The sequence below is a fragment of the Indicator indicator genome, chromosome 2, assembly GCF_027791375.1.
Source record: "Indicator indicator isolate 239-I01 chromosome 2, UM_Iind_1.1, whole genome shotgun sequence".
Taxonomy (NCBI): Eukaryota; Metazoa; Chordata; class Aves; order Piciformes; family Indicatoridae; genus Indicator; species Indicator indicator.
The window spans coordinates 65,162,273-65,174,084 of record NC_072011.1 but is presented as its reverse complement, the minus strand read 5'-3'; the positions used below and the strand labels follow the sequence as shown (position 1 = coordinate 65,174,084).

Sequence of the window (11,812 nt, the reverse complement as noted above, 5' to 3'; positions counted from 1 at the left end):
AACCATCAGTTCTTATCCTTCAGAGCTTCAGCAGCTCACACTGGCAGAGGGAACATCAGGAAAGTCTTGTTCACTGTGAGGGTGGCAGAGCCCTGGAGTAGGCTGCCCAGAGAGGCTGTGGAGTCTCCTTCTCTGGAGACAATCCAAACCCACCTGGATGCCATCCTGAGCAACCTGCTCTGGGTGACCCTTCTTCAGCAGGGAGGTTGGACTGGATGACCTCCATAGGTTCCTTCCAAGCCCTACCATTCTCTGATGAGATTCTCTGTGACTAGAGAGTTTAACAGTTCTGCAGCATCCAGCACCACCTGAGCCAGGCTGCATTTTTCTGCCCCCCCCAGTATTTAATTCCTGTACTTTGGATTCCAGCCCTCCAGTAAATGCTCTGAAATTAGAGCTGCTGTTGCTGGGAGCTGCAGGGAGGGGCTGTAGCTGCTCACCTGTTTCTTCACACCCTTGAATGGTGCAATCCAGAGATTCCAGTCACAATATTTTCCAGCACCAAGCAGAAAGTGCTGATTTGCATGGGGTTGCATGACTTACTCAGGCTCCTTGCAAAGCAGCCAAGTGCCGAAGTCAGTCAGACACAACTTGTCATTTCTTCTTGAAAGCTCAGAGTGCCCAGGGGAAACTGTTCCAGACCCTGACACACTTTGAGGCACAAGAGAAAAAAAAACAAAAAAAGATTTTAGCCATGCACAACCTAGGGCAAAGAAGAAAAAGTATTTGTATCAGCCCCATAAATCAATTCAGGCAGGGCAGAGTTGACAAGGAGTCAGCTCTTCCCTTGAGCCCAGGGATTTTGCCAGCAGACCCCTCCCTGGGCAGGTCTCTGAACTCAGCACTACACTATGAAGTGATCTGGAGGAGCACTTTTTGTCCCTCCTGTTGGCAGCAAAAAGTTAGATTTTAGAAAGCCTAAAAAAAAAAAAAAAAAACAAACCAGGTAAAAGGCTCCACTAATCCCTACAGATTGTTGGAGCCTGAAACACAGAATCTTAAAATGGGAGGGACCTCTGAAGATTGAGGCCAATCCTCCTGCCAAAGCAGGATCACCCAGGGCAGGGCACACAGGAACACGTCCAGGTGGGTTGTGAAAAGCCTCCAGAGAAGGAGACTCCACAACCTCTCTGGGCAGCCTGTTCCAGGGCTCCAGCACCCTCACAGCAAAGAAGTTTCTCCTCATGTTGAGGTGGAACTTCCCCTGTTCCAGTCTGTGTCCATTGTCCCTGCTCCTACCACAGGACACACTGTAAAGAGCCTGGCACCTTATTCTTGACACCCACCCCTCAGGTATTTGTAGACCTTGATCAGGAGTCAGAACATTGTAAAGGTTGCTCCTTGAATCACAGAATGGTCTGGGTTGGAAGGGACCTGCAAAGAGTTGAAAGATCTTAGAGGTCTTTTGCATCCCAACCAATGGTATGGATTCTAACCATAGTAGTTTGCAACAATCTGCTGCTAACAGCTCCTTTGATGCCATATGTGAGAGGACTATTGCCATATGCAAACCTTGATTACTGATTTGAAGAGCTCTCTCCAAGACTTCCTTTTCTATTCAGAGGATTGATTCTGGCTTCCACCTTGACTTGTTACTAGCTCTTGAGGCTAACACAAAGGCAAACAAACAAATACCAAAGTGCTCTAAAGAGAGTCACTAATTGGATATGGCTTGGTGGAACCTGGCAACTTCAGAGACATTTTGCCAACCTCCCCTCCTGAGTACCTCAGATGTGTTTTTCTTACTTCATGTTGATGCCAGCCACTTCATATGAGTGCAGAGCAGGATCCTCTTCACAGCAGCAGGAAGCTGAGCAGCTGGCTGAATCACAGAATCATTCAGGTTGGAAAAGACCTTTAAGATCACCCAGTCCAACCACCAACCCAACTACCAAGACTACTAAACTATATCCTGAAGAGCCATTTCTCCATGCTGCCTCAATCAGAGCATCATTAAGATTTAAAAAGCCCTCCAAGGTCAAGTCCAACCATCGACCCAACACCACCATGGCCACTAAACAATGTCCCCAAGTGCCATGTCTGCATGTTTCCTGAACACCTCCAGGGATGGTGACTCCACCACCTCCCTGGGCAGCCTGTTCCAATGCCTGAGCACTCTTGCAGCACAGAAATTTTTCCTACCATCCAAGCTAATCCTCCCCTAGCACAACTTGAGGCCATTTCTTCTTGTCCTGCTGCTAATTACTTGGGAGAAGAGACCAACACCAGCTTCACTAAAACCTCTATCAGGTAATTGTAGAGAGCAAGATCTCCCTTTAGCCATTTCTTCTCCATTCCAGTCTGAAGAGACCAATTCTCATCCAGCTTGCAACTTAATTGCTAGGTCCAATAGATAAAGTTGTGCAACTTCAAGTCTCACAGAGGAGCATCACACATGGGATGCTGCCATATTCCAGGCAATGAAGATGCTGTAGTGAGCTCTGATAAAATGTAAAGGAAATGAAGAAGTCCACCTGGCAGCCAGCAGGGAAAGAGCTGAGGGTTTACCAAAAAGAAAGATCACTGAGAACACTTTTGGAATGAATCCAAAGTCCACACTCATGTCAGAGAGCAACAACAGGGCTCCAGGTCAAGGAGATGCTGTAGGTTTTTATCCATAGCATAGAACCATAGAATGTTAGGGGTTGGAAGGGATCTCTGGAGTCCAACCCCCCCTGCCAGAGCAGGGTCATCCAGGGCAGGGCACACAGGAACACATCCAGGTAGGGTTTGAAAGCCTGAAGAGGAGACTCCACAACCTCTCTGGGCAGCCTGCTCCAGGGCTCCAGCACCCTCACAGTGAAGAAGTTTCTCCTCCTGCTGAGGCAGAACTTCCTGTGCTCCAGTTTGTGTCCCTTCTTCCTTGTCCTATCACACTGAAACGAGCCTAGCACCTCCATCTTGAACAGCCACCCTTCAGCTATTTACAGACATTGATCAGATCTCCTCTCAGCCTTCTCCTCTCCAGAATAAACAGCCCCAGGGCACTCAGCCTTTCCTTATCAGATGTTCCAGTCCCTTCATCATCCTCACAGCCTCTACTGGACACTCTCCTATTATTTCCCTGTTCCTTTTGAACTGGGGAGCCCAGAACTGGACACAATCCTCCAGACGTGGTCTCAGCAGGGCAGAGTGCAGTGGGATGAGAACCTTTCTTGACCTGGTGGCCACACTCTTCGTAATGCACCCCAGACTTAGAATAACCCAGCAACCAGAAGAACTGAGCAACCAGATACTCCCAATCCAATTCCAAAGCTACCTTGAGGATAAATTTTGCAATAGAGTTGTACAAAATAGGTGGAATGCTGAAAGCAAAAGGGTGACTCTCAGGAGGATGGGGCCTAGTCTTTTCTCAGTGGTGCCCAGTGGGCAAGAGGACCAGTGCCCAGTGACAAAAGAACCAGTGCCCAGTGGGCGAGAGGATCAGTGCCCAGTGACAAAAGAACCAGTGCCCAGTGGGTGAGAGGACCAGTGCCCAGTGACAAAAGAACCAGTGCCCAGTGGACAAGAGGATCAGTGCCCAGTGGGCAAGAGGACCAGTGCCCAGGGGGTAAGAGGACCAGTGCCTAGTGGACAAGAGGACCAGTGCCCAGTGGACAAGAGCTAAGAGGCACAAACCTGAACATAGGAAGGTGCAGATGAACACAAGGAGGAACTTCTTCACTTTGAGGGTGGTGGTGCACTGGCCCAAGCTGGCCAGAGAGGTGATGGAATCTCCATCTCTGGAAGCGTTCAAGACCCACCTGGGCACGTTCCTGTGTGAATTTACTCTGGCTGATCATAGAATGGTCTGGGTTGGAAGGGACCTCCAAAGGTCATCTTGTTCAACCCCCTCTGCAGTAAGCAGGGGCATCCTCCACTAGATCCTGCTCTAGCAGGGATGGTTGGACTAGATGACCTCCAGAGATGCCTCCCAACCTCTCTCTGTGCTGCTGCTGACTAAAATAGCACTCTCAGGACTGCCATGCTATCTTTGGTTTGCTTTTTTGAGCTGAGTTCTTCGTTTCCAAGCATCCCCATCCTATCAGACAACTCCCAAGCTGCTGCTACCAAGATCTAAACCAGGACACTGATATGGCCACATTCCTCAGGGCAGAAGTAGGTGAGGAGCAGCCCCTGCTCCACATTACTCACCCAGGCAAGCACTCAGCTTTGCCAAGTCTGAATGACGTCCTTCTCACTGGGTCTTTGGCACAGGGGACCTGGGAGCCTTCCTGGGAAATGTGAAGACAACTCCAGCCCAGGCTGTCACAACAGGGACTGCTGACACGTAGCTAAGAGGATCAGACAGAACCTTCCTCACCTGCCTGCTGCTGTCCCACCGGAAAGCTGCGGGAACAGCTGAAAGGCATCGAAGCAGCTCCTGGCTTTCCTGGAGGAGGATGCCAGCTTGTCAGGATGCTGAGCTGAAGCTTTTTCTGAAGCCGAAAAGAGGACCCTCCATCTCTGAGGGGTGGCAGAGTTCCTGCCAGTGGGATGCAGATCTCCACTGTTCCCATGTGGAGCTGGCACCGTTCGTTGTCTCAGCAAGTCTTGTATCCCACACACATCACATGGCTAGCACTGGCCCCACAGCATGGCAGAGCCTTTGCCCAGCAGGGCAGCCTGGAAGGAGAAGGGGTGGGGCAGTGCTCTTTTGCTTCAGCATGTCATGAGGGGCATAGAATCACAGAATTGTTAGGGTTGGAAGGGACCTCAAGAATCATCCAGTTCCAAACCCCCTGCCATGGGCAGGGACACCTCACACGAGAGCAGGTTGCTCAGAGCCACTTTTTGCTTAGAAACCTCCAGGGATGAGGCTTCCACCACCTCCCTGGGCAACCTGTGCCAGTGTCTCACCACCCTCATGGGGAAGAATGGATTCCTAACATCCAATCTGATGATGCTTCTTTCAAGCCTGTAGGACCAATCTAGCTGAGCCTGGAATACCTCCGAGGCCATCGAAATGAGAATTTGCTGTCAGCCAGGCATAGAGAATCACACAGAGCATTAGGGCTTGGAAAGGAACTCAGGAGAGGAAGAAATCTGCTCTAAAATAAGGTGTTTTTAACTACAGATGTTTTAACTATTAGGGTTTTTTTTTTCCTGCTGTAAACTTGAGGTTTCAACAAAGCTAATCACAGAATGTTAGGGTTTGGAAGGGACCTCCAAAGCTCATCCAGTCCCACCCCCTGCCAGAGCAGGATCACCCAGGGCAGGTCACACAGGAACACAGCCAGGTGGGGTTTGAATGTCTCCAGAGAAGGAGACTCCACAACCTCTCTGGACAGCCTGCTCCAGGGTTCTAGCACCCCCAAAGTGAAAAAGTCTTTTCTTCTCTTCATGTGCAACCTCCTCTGCTCCAGCTTGCAGCCCTTGCCCCCTTTCCTGTCCTTGGACATTATTGTGGCCTTCCAGTATCTGAAGGGGGCTACAAGAAAGCTGGGGAGGGACTTTATTTAGAGTGTCAGGTAGTGACAGGACTGGGGGAATGGAGCAAAACTAGAAATGGGGAGATTCAGATTGGATATTAGGAAGAAATTCTTCCCCATGAGGGTGGTGAGACACTGGCACAGGTTGCCCAGGGAGGTGGTGGAAGCCTCATCCCTGGAGGTTTTTACAGCCAGGCTGGATGTGGCTGTGAGCAACCTGCTGTAGTGTGAGGTGTCCCTGCCCATGGCAGGGGGGGTTGGAACCGGATGATCCTTGAGGTCCCTTCCAGCCCTGACGATTCTATGATTCTATGTCCCTGCTCATTGCAGGTTGCCCTCTGTCCTATCACAGGGCACCACCCAAAAGAGCCTGGCCCCCTCCACTGGACACCCACCCCTCAGATATTGATAGACATTGATGAGATCCCCTCTCAGCCTTCTCTCCAGGCTAAAGAGCCCAAAGGTTCTCAAGTCTTTCTTCACAGGAGAGATTTTCAAGTCCTTCAATCACCTTCATAGCTCTCTGATGAAGTCTCTCCAGCAGGTCTCTGTCTCTCTTGAACTGAAGACCCCAGAACTGGACACAGTATTGCAGGCGTGGTCTCACCAGGGCAGGGCAGAGGGGGAAAAGAACCTTTCTAGCCCTGCTGGCCACACTTGCTGAACCCCAGGACACCATTGGCTCTCTTGGCCAGAAGGGCACATTGCTGTCCCATGCAGAATTTGCTCTCCACCAGGTCTCCAAGGTTTTTCCCCATGGAGTTGCTTTCCAGCAGGCCAGCCCTTAACCTGTACTGGTGCCTGATATTATTCCTCCCAAGTCCTCCAGAAACAAAAAAATCTCTCTGATAACTTTTCCTGGAGGTGAACCTGGAAGTACTGATCCTGCTTTTGTTAAGTGTGCTTCAAGTGTTTATTGCACAGCAATAACCCTCCTGCCAGCTCTGCATTTGATGGAAGTGCTGTCACCCAGCCAACCTCTCTGAACTAGGAGGCTCTGAAAATTTCAAGTCCAACTTCCACATCATTTCTCTAACCACCACATCTCACCAAAGCTGCTCAAGAACACTACAACTTCTGCTTCATTTAATGAGCCAGGACTGGCAAGAGTCTTGCTTTAGAAGCAGAACTTGGGTTTCCCATTGCAGCTATCATCAGTAATTTACCACAATCCCAACAAGGTTGGGTTCTCTTGGCAACTTTAGTCCCACCACAGGGCTCACAGAAAGGTGACTTTGCAGAAAGTTACTGCAGACCAGATCTGAACTCCTGCAAGGTTATTAGATTCATAGAATGGTTTGGGCTAGAAAGGACCTTCCAGACAATCTAGTTCATAGGTTCAAATTGACAGAATGGGTTGGGTTGGAAGGACCTTAAAGATCATCCAGTTCCAACCCTCCTGCCATGAGCAGGAACACCTCCACCAGCCCAGGCTGCTCAAGGCCTCATCCAACCTGGTCTTGAACACCTCCAGGGAGGAGGCAGCCACAGCCTCCCTGAGCAACCTGTTCCAGTGTCTCACCACTCTCATTGCAAAGAATTTCTTCCTAATCTCCAGTCTAAATCTGCATTCCTCAAGCTTCAACCCATTCCCCCTCATCCTATCACTCTCCTCAAGCTTCAACCCATTCCCCCTCATCCTATCACTCCAAGTCCCTGTGAAAAGTCTCTCCCCAGCTCTCCTGTAGCCCCTTCAGGTACTGGAAGGCTGCTCTAAGGTCCCTCTGGAGCCTTCTCTTCTCCAAGCTGAACAGCCCCAGCTCTCCCAGCCTGTCCCCATACTCCAACCCTCTGACCAGCTTTGTGGCCTCCTCTGGACCCACTCCAGCACCATAAGTTTCAAACCCTCTACTAGTCTATTTTTCCTGCTTCACAGCCTGTCAAAGGGCATCTGCTGATAGTTTTGAGCCTCAGGAAATGCAGCTCAGCAGCTGCAGACCTACCTTGCTTCACAAAGGCAGGAATGACAACACCATTTATGAACTGTGTTTATAGAAATATGGTGGCTTGTAAACAAGTTGACAACATTGACATCAAATACTCCAAGTTAGATCATTTGCATCCCAGGAATAAAACAAGTTACAAATTACTCACATCTTCATTATTCCCTTGGTTATTATTTACTAAGGCAGCTTCAGAACTGGCCTGAACCAAACCACTGCAACCATGCTGAATATTGTCCTGGATACTTTGATAGGGTAAAAGCCACCTCAATGGTTACCTGAGGATTCCCCCTGGTAACTCAGTGGGGAGAAGAGGATGAAAATGACTCCTCCTTCAGACTGGGAACTCACTCACCACTTCAATGGATGTTTTTGGCATGTTTGAAAGGAGAGAATCCCAGAAATGGCAGCAAAAGGAATGGGAAAGTGAAGTCACATCCTTCTGGAGGTGCAAGCCTCATCCACATCTTTCCAGCAGCAGGATTTTAGCTAGTTTTATACATCAGCTTGCATAAAGAAGTCCTACAAGTTAGGCATGGGAGTATTTAGGAAAACTTCTGTTAACAAAGTGCTGAAGGATGAAACAGTTACAACAGGAGAAAGTTACACAGACACTGAATCAGAAAGCAAGACATTTTCCCAGCTATCATTCCAACCCAGCTTCAGTATTTGTTGTGAGATGAACAGTGAGACTCAAAAAGTGATCTTCTGGGTTTTCCCACCCCTTTCAGTGAGCATCTTTATTCCCTCCCTGTTTACAGGTGCAAGGGTGCTGATTTGGGTACCAATTCCACGAGGCTATGACTTTCACCCTAACTTTAAATCACAGTTTGCCATCTAGGAGACCAAAAGCATATCAGTGGTAGTATGAAGACAGTTCATCATCACTCATGTCTGAATCATCTTCATCCACTTCACCTTCAATGACTGATTTCTTGCCTTTGCAGCATGAAACAATTAATCCAATGAGAAAGACCTGCAAATGTGAAACAAGGAGGAAGGTTACCATGATTTAAGTGGCAAGAGATGTAAAACACAAAAGGGCAGAGGGGTGCTGCAAATGATTCAGCAGAAAGGACTGCCAATGATCCAACTTGATTTAGTGATGTTGGGGTGATCCCAAGCACAGAGAGAGGCTGGGTGAGGAGTGCTTGAGAGCAGTCTCAAGGAGAAGGACCTGGGGGGGGGGGGGTCAGCTGAAAAACTCAACAAGAAGCAGCAATGTGCCCTGGCAGCCCAGCAGGCAGCTGTGTGCTGGGCTGCAGCCAGAGGAGTGTGGGCAGCAGGGCAAGAGAGGGGATTCTGCCCCTTGGCTCTGCTCTGACCTCACCTCCAATCCTGCCTCCAGTTCTGGTGTCCCCAGCAGGAGAAGGGCACAGAGCTGCTGGAAAGAGTCCAGAGGAGGTCACAAAGATGATCCAAGGGCTGGAGCAGCTCTGCTATGGGGATAGGCTGAGGGAGCTGGGGGTGTTCAGTCTGGAGAAGAGAAGGCTCCAGGGGGACCTTAGAGCTGCCTGCCAATAGCTGAAGGGATCCTGCAGGAAGGCTGCAGAGGAACTTTTCCTGAGGGTGTCTAGAGACAGGACAAAGGGGAATGGTTTGAAGCTGGGTCTTAGGAAGAAGTTCTTCCATATGAGGGTGGTGGGACCCTGGAAAGGGTTGCCCAGGGAGGCTGTGGATGCCTCCTGCCTGGGGGTATTCAAGGCCAGGATGGAGAAGGCCTTGAGCAGCTCAGTCTAGTTCAGAGATGTCACTGCCCATGGCAGGGAGGTTGGAGTAGATGATCACAGAACCACAGAAGGTTAGGGGTTGGAAGGAACCTCAAAAGCTCATCCAGTCCACCCCTCCTGCCAGAGCAGGAGCACTTAGAGTAGGTCACACAGGAACACATCCAGGTAGGTTTTGAATGTCTCCAGGGAAGGAGACTCTACAACCTCTCTGGGCAGCCTGCTCCAGGGTTCCAGCACCCTCACAGTGAAAAAGTTTTTCCTTCTGTTTCCATGGAACCTCCTCTGCTCCAGCTTGTGCCCCTTGTGCTGTCCTTGGACATCCCTGAGCAGAGCCTGGCTCCAGCCCTAGAGATCTGCATCCCCAGCAATGAGGGCAGCCCTCAGGCTCCTCTGCTCCAAGCCTCAGCTGCCTCAGCCTGGCCTCAGAGGGAGATGTTCCACCGCCTTAATCATTTTTGAGGCTCTGTGCTGGACTCTCCCCAGCAGTTCTCTGAGCTGAGGGGCCCAGAACTGGCCACAATATTCCAGCAGAGCAGAATAGAGGGGGGAAAAGGTCTCTAAGTTCCCTTCCAAGCTAGACCATTCTCTAATTCAGTATTCTGTCCATCCCAAAGCTGCATATTCAATGTACATTACCCAACTTGACTCAGTGATCTCTACAGAGAGGTACTTACAGCAATGAATGCCCAGTTCCCTAAGTAGTAGGCAGCACTGAAGAACCAGAATTTGTGAAGGAAGAGGTATGTCCTGGTCACAATGCACTGCTCTGCAAGGGAAGCAAAGAGTCAGCAACACAAAACAACTCAGAGTCAGCCAATTCTGGTTCCCAGCAGAATAATTCCACAGCTTCTGGAGGGTATTCAGCTCTGCAGAACAACTCCAGGGTGTTCAATCCAAGTTGCTCTCCTCTAGCCAGGAGGTAAGCAGAGATCTCTGTCATGATGAACATGAAAATAGGTGACACTAAGAGAAGAGTTGCACAGAGTCACAGACTGCATTGGCTTGGAAGGGACCATTAAAGGTCATCTTGGCCAACCCCCCTGCAGTGGGCAGGGACAGCTCCAACTAGAGCAGGTTGCTCAGGGCCACATCAACTCTGATGTGGATGTGTCCAGGGATGGGGCCTCAACCACATCCCCAGGCAACCTGTTCCAGTGTCTCTCCACCCTCCTTGTGCAGAGCTTCCTCCTGATGTCCAACCTAAACCTACCCTAATCCACTTTCAAACCACTGCCCTTGTCCTGTCATCATGGACCCTTCTAAACAGTGCCTCCTCAGCCTTCCTGTATGGCCCCTTCAGGTCCTGGGGAGGGACTGTTCAGGATATCAGGTAGTGATAGGACTGGGGGGAATGGAATAAAGCTGGAAGTGGGGAGATTCAGACTGGATGTGAGGAAGAAGTTCTTCCCCATGAGAGTGGTGAGAGCCTGGAATGGGTTGTCCAGGGAGGTGGTTGAGGCCCCCTCCCTGGAGGTGTTTAAGGCCAGGCTGGATGAGGCTGTGGCCAGCCTGCTGTAGTGTGAGGTGTCCCTGGGCATGGCAGGGGGGTTGGAACTGGATGAGCCTTGTGGTCCCTTCCAACCCTGACTGATTCTGTGATACTGGAAGGCTTCTTTAAGGTCTTCCTGGAGCCTTCTCTTCTCTATGCTGCACAGCCCCAATCCTCTCAGCCTGACCCATGGGGGATGTAATAAATTTTGGGCAGAAGAGCAAGGAGGAGTCATTGTCCCAAGCTTGGTTCAGAGGGACCATCTCTGCTCCCAGATCTTCACCAGAGATCCTCCACCTTGCCCTCCTGCTGAACACAGGCTCCTTCTGGCCCCACCATCTGGGACTACACCAGCTCCAGAGAAGCCCCACTGCATGACCCAAGCTCAACACAGCCAACATCAATATCCTCCATGTGACACAGTTTGGCTCTAGATGACCATCAAGATGGAAAACCACAACACACTACTCCAAAAGCCTAACCAGCACACCACAGCCATAGCTGGGGATGCCCTGGAGGTGCCCATGGATCTCAGTTATGCAGACAAAACTGATTTCACCCCCTCCCATTAACATCAGTTACAAGAAGTTACCTCCAACCAAAAAGGAACAAACCCCCCAGTGAAGCAGAACACCAATCACAACCTTCCATCCCTTGCTAGCATGCCCAGACTGGAGAGCTGGGCAAGGAGGAACCTCATGAGGTTTAACAAGGGTAAGTGCAGAGTCCTGTACCTGAGAAGGAAGAATAAACTGCAGCAGGACAGGCTGGGAGGTGATCTGCTAGAGAGTAGCTCCATGGAGAAGGACCTGGGAGTGCTGGTGGACAACAAGTTCTCCATGGGTCAGCAATGTGCTCTGGTGGCCAAGAAGCCAATGGGATCCTGGGGTGCACCAAGAGGAGTGTGTCCAGCAGATCCAGGGAGGTTCTTCTCCCCCTCTACTCTGCCCTGGGGAGACCTCACCTGGAATATTGCATTCAGTTCTGGGCTCCCCAGTTCAAGAGGGACAGGGATCTGCTGGAGAGAGTCCAAGGCAGGGCTCCAAGGATGAAGAAGGGACTGGAGCACTGCCTGGTGAGGAGAGGCTGAGAGCCCTGGGGGGTGGTTGGTGTAGAGAGGAGAAGGCTGAGAGGGATCTGATCAATGTCTATCAATAGCTGAGGGCTGGGGGTCAGGAAGGAAGGGACAGGGACAGCCTCTGCTCACTTGTGCCCTGGGATAGGACAAGGGGCAATGGA

General features: G+C 50.5%; 1 protein-coding gene across 1 annotated transcript in view; it reads right to left on the bottom strand.

Moving 5' to 3' along the window:
• Positions 1–7,865: 7,865 nt before the first annotated feature.
• Positions 7,866–11,812, bottom strand: part of LMBRD1 (LMBR1 domain containing 1) — a 68,208-nt gene continuing 64,261 nt past the window's right edge. Inside the window, exons 15-16 of the mRNA XM_054395271.1 lie at positions 9,759–9,850; positions 7,866–8,330 (exon numbers count right to left, since the gene is read on the bottom strand). Coding sequence (XP_054251246.1) covers positions 8,211–8,330; positions 9,759–9,850 — 212 coding nt within the window. The 3' untranslated portion in view covers positions 7,866–8,210. The remainder of the gene's footprint in view (positions 8,331–9,758; positions 9,851–11,812) is intronic.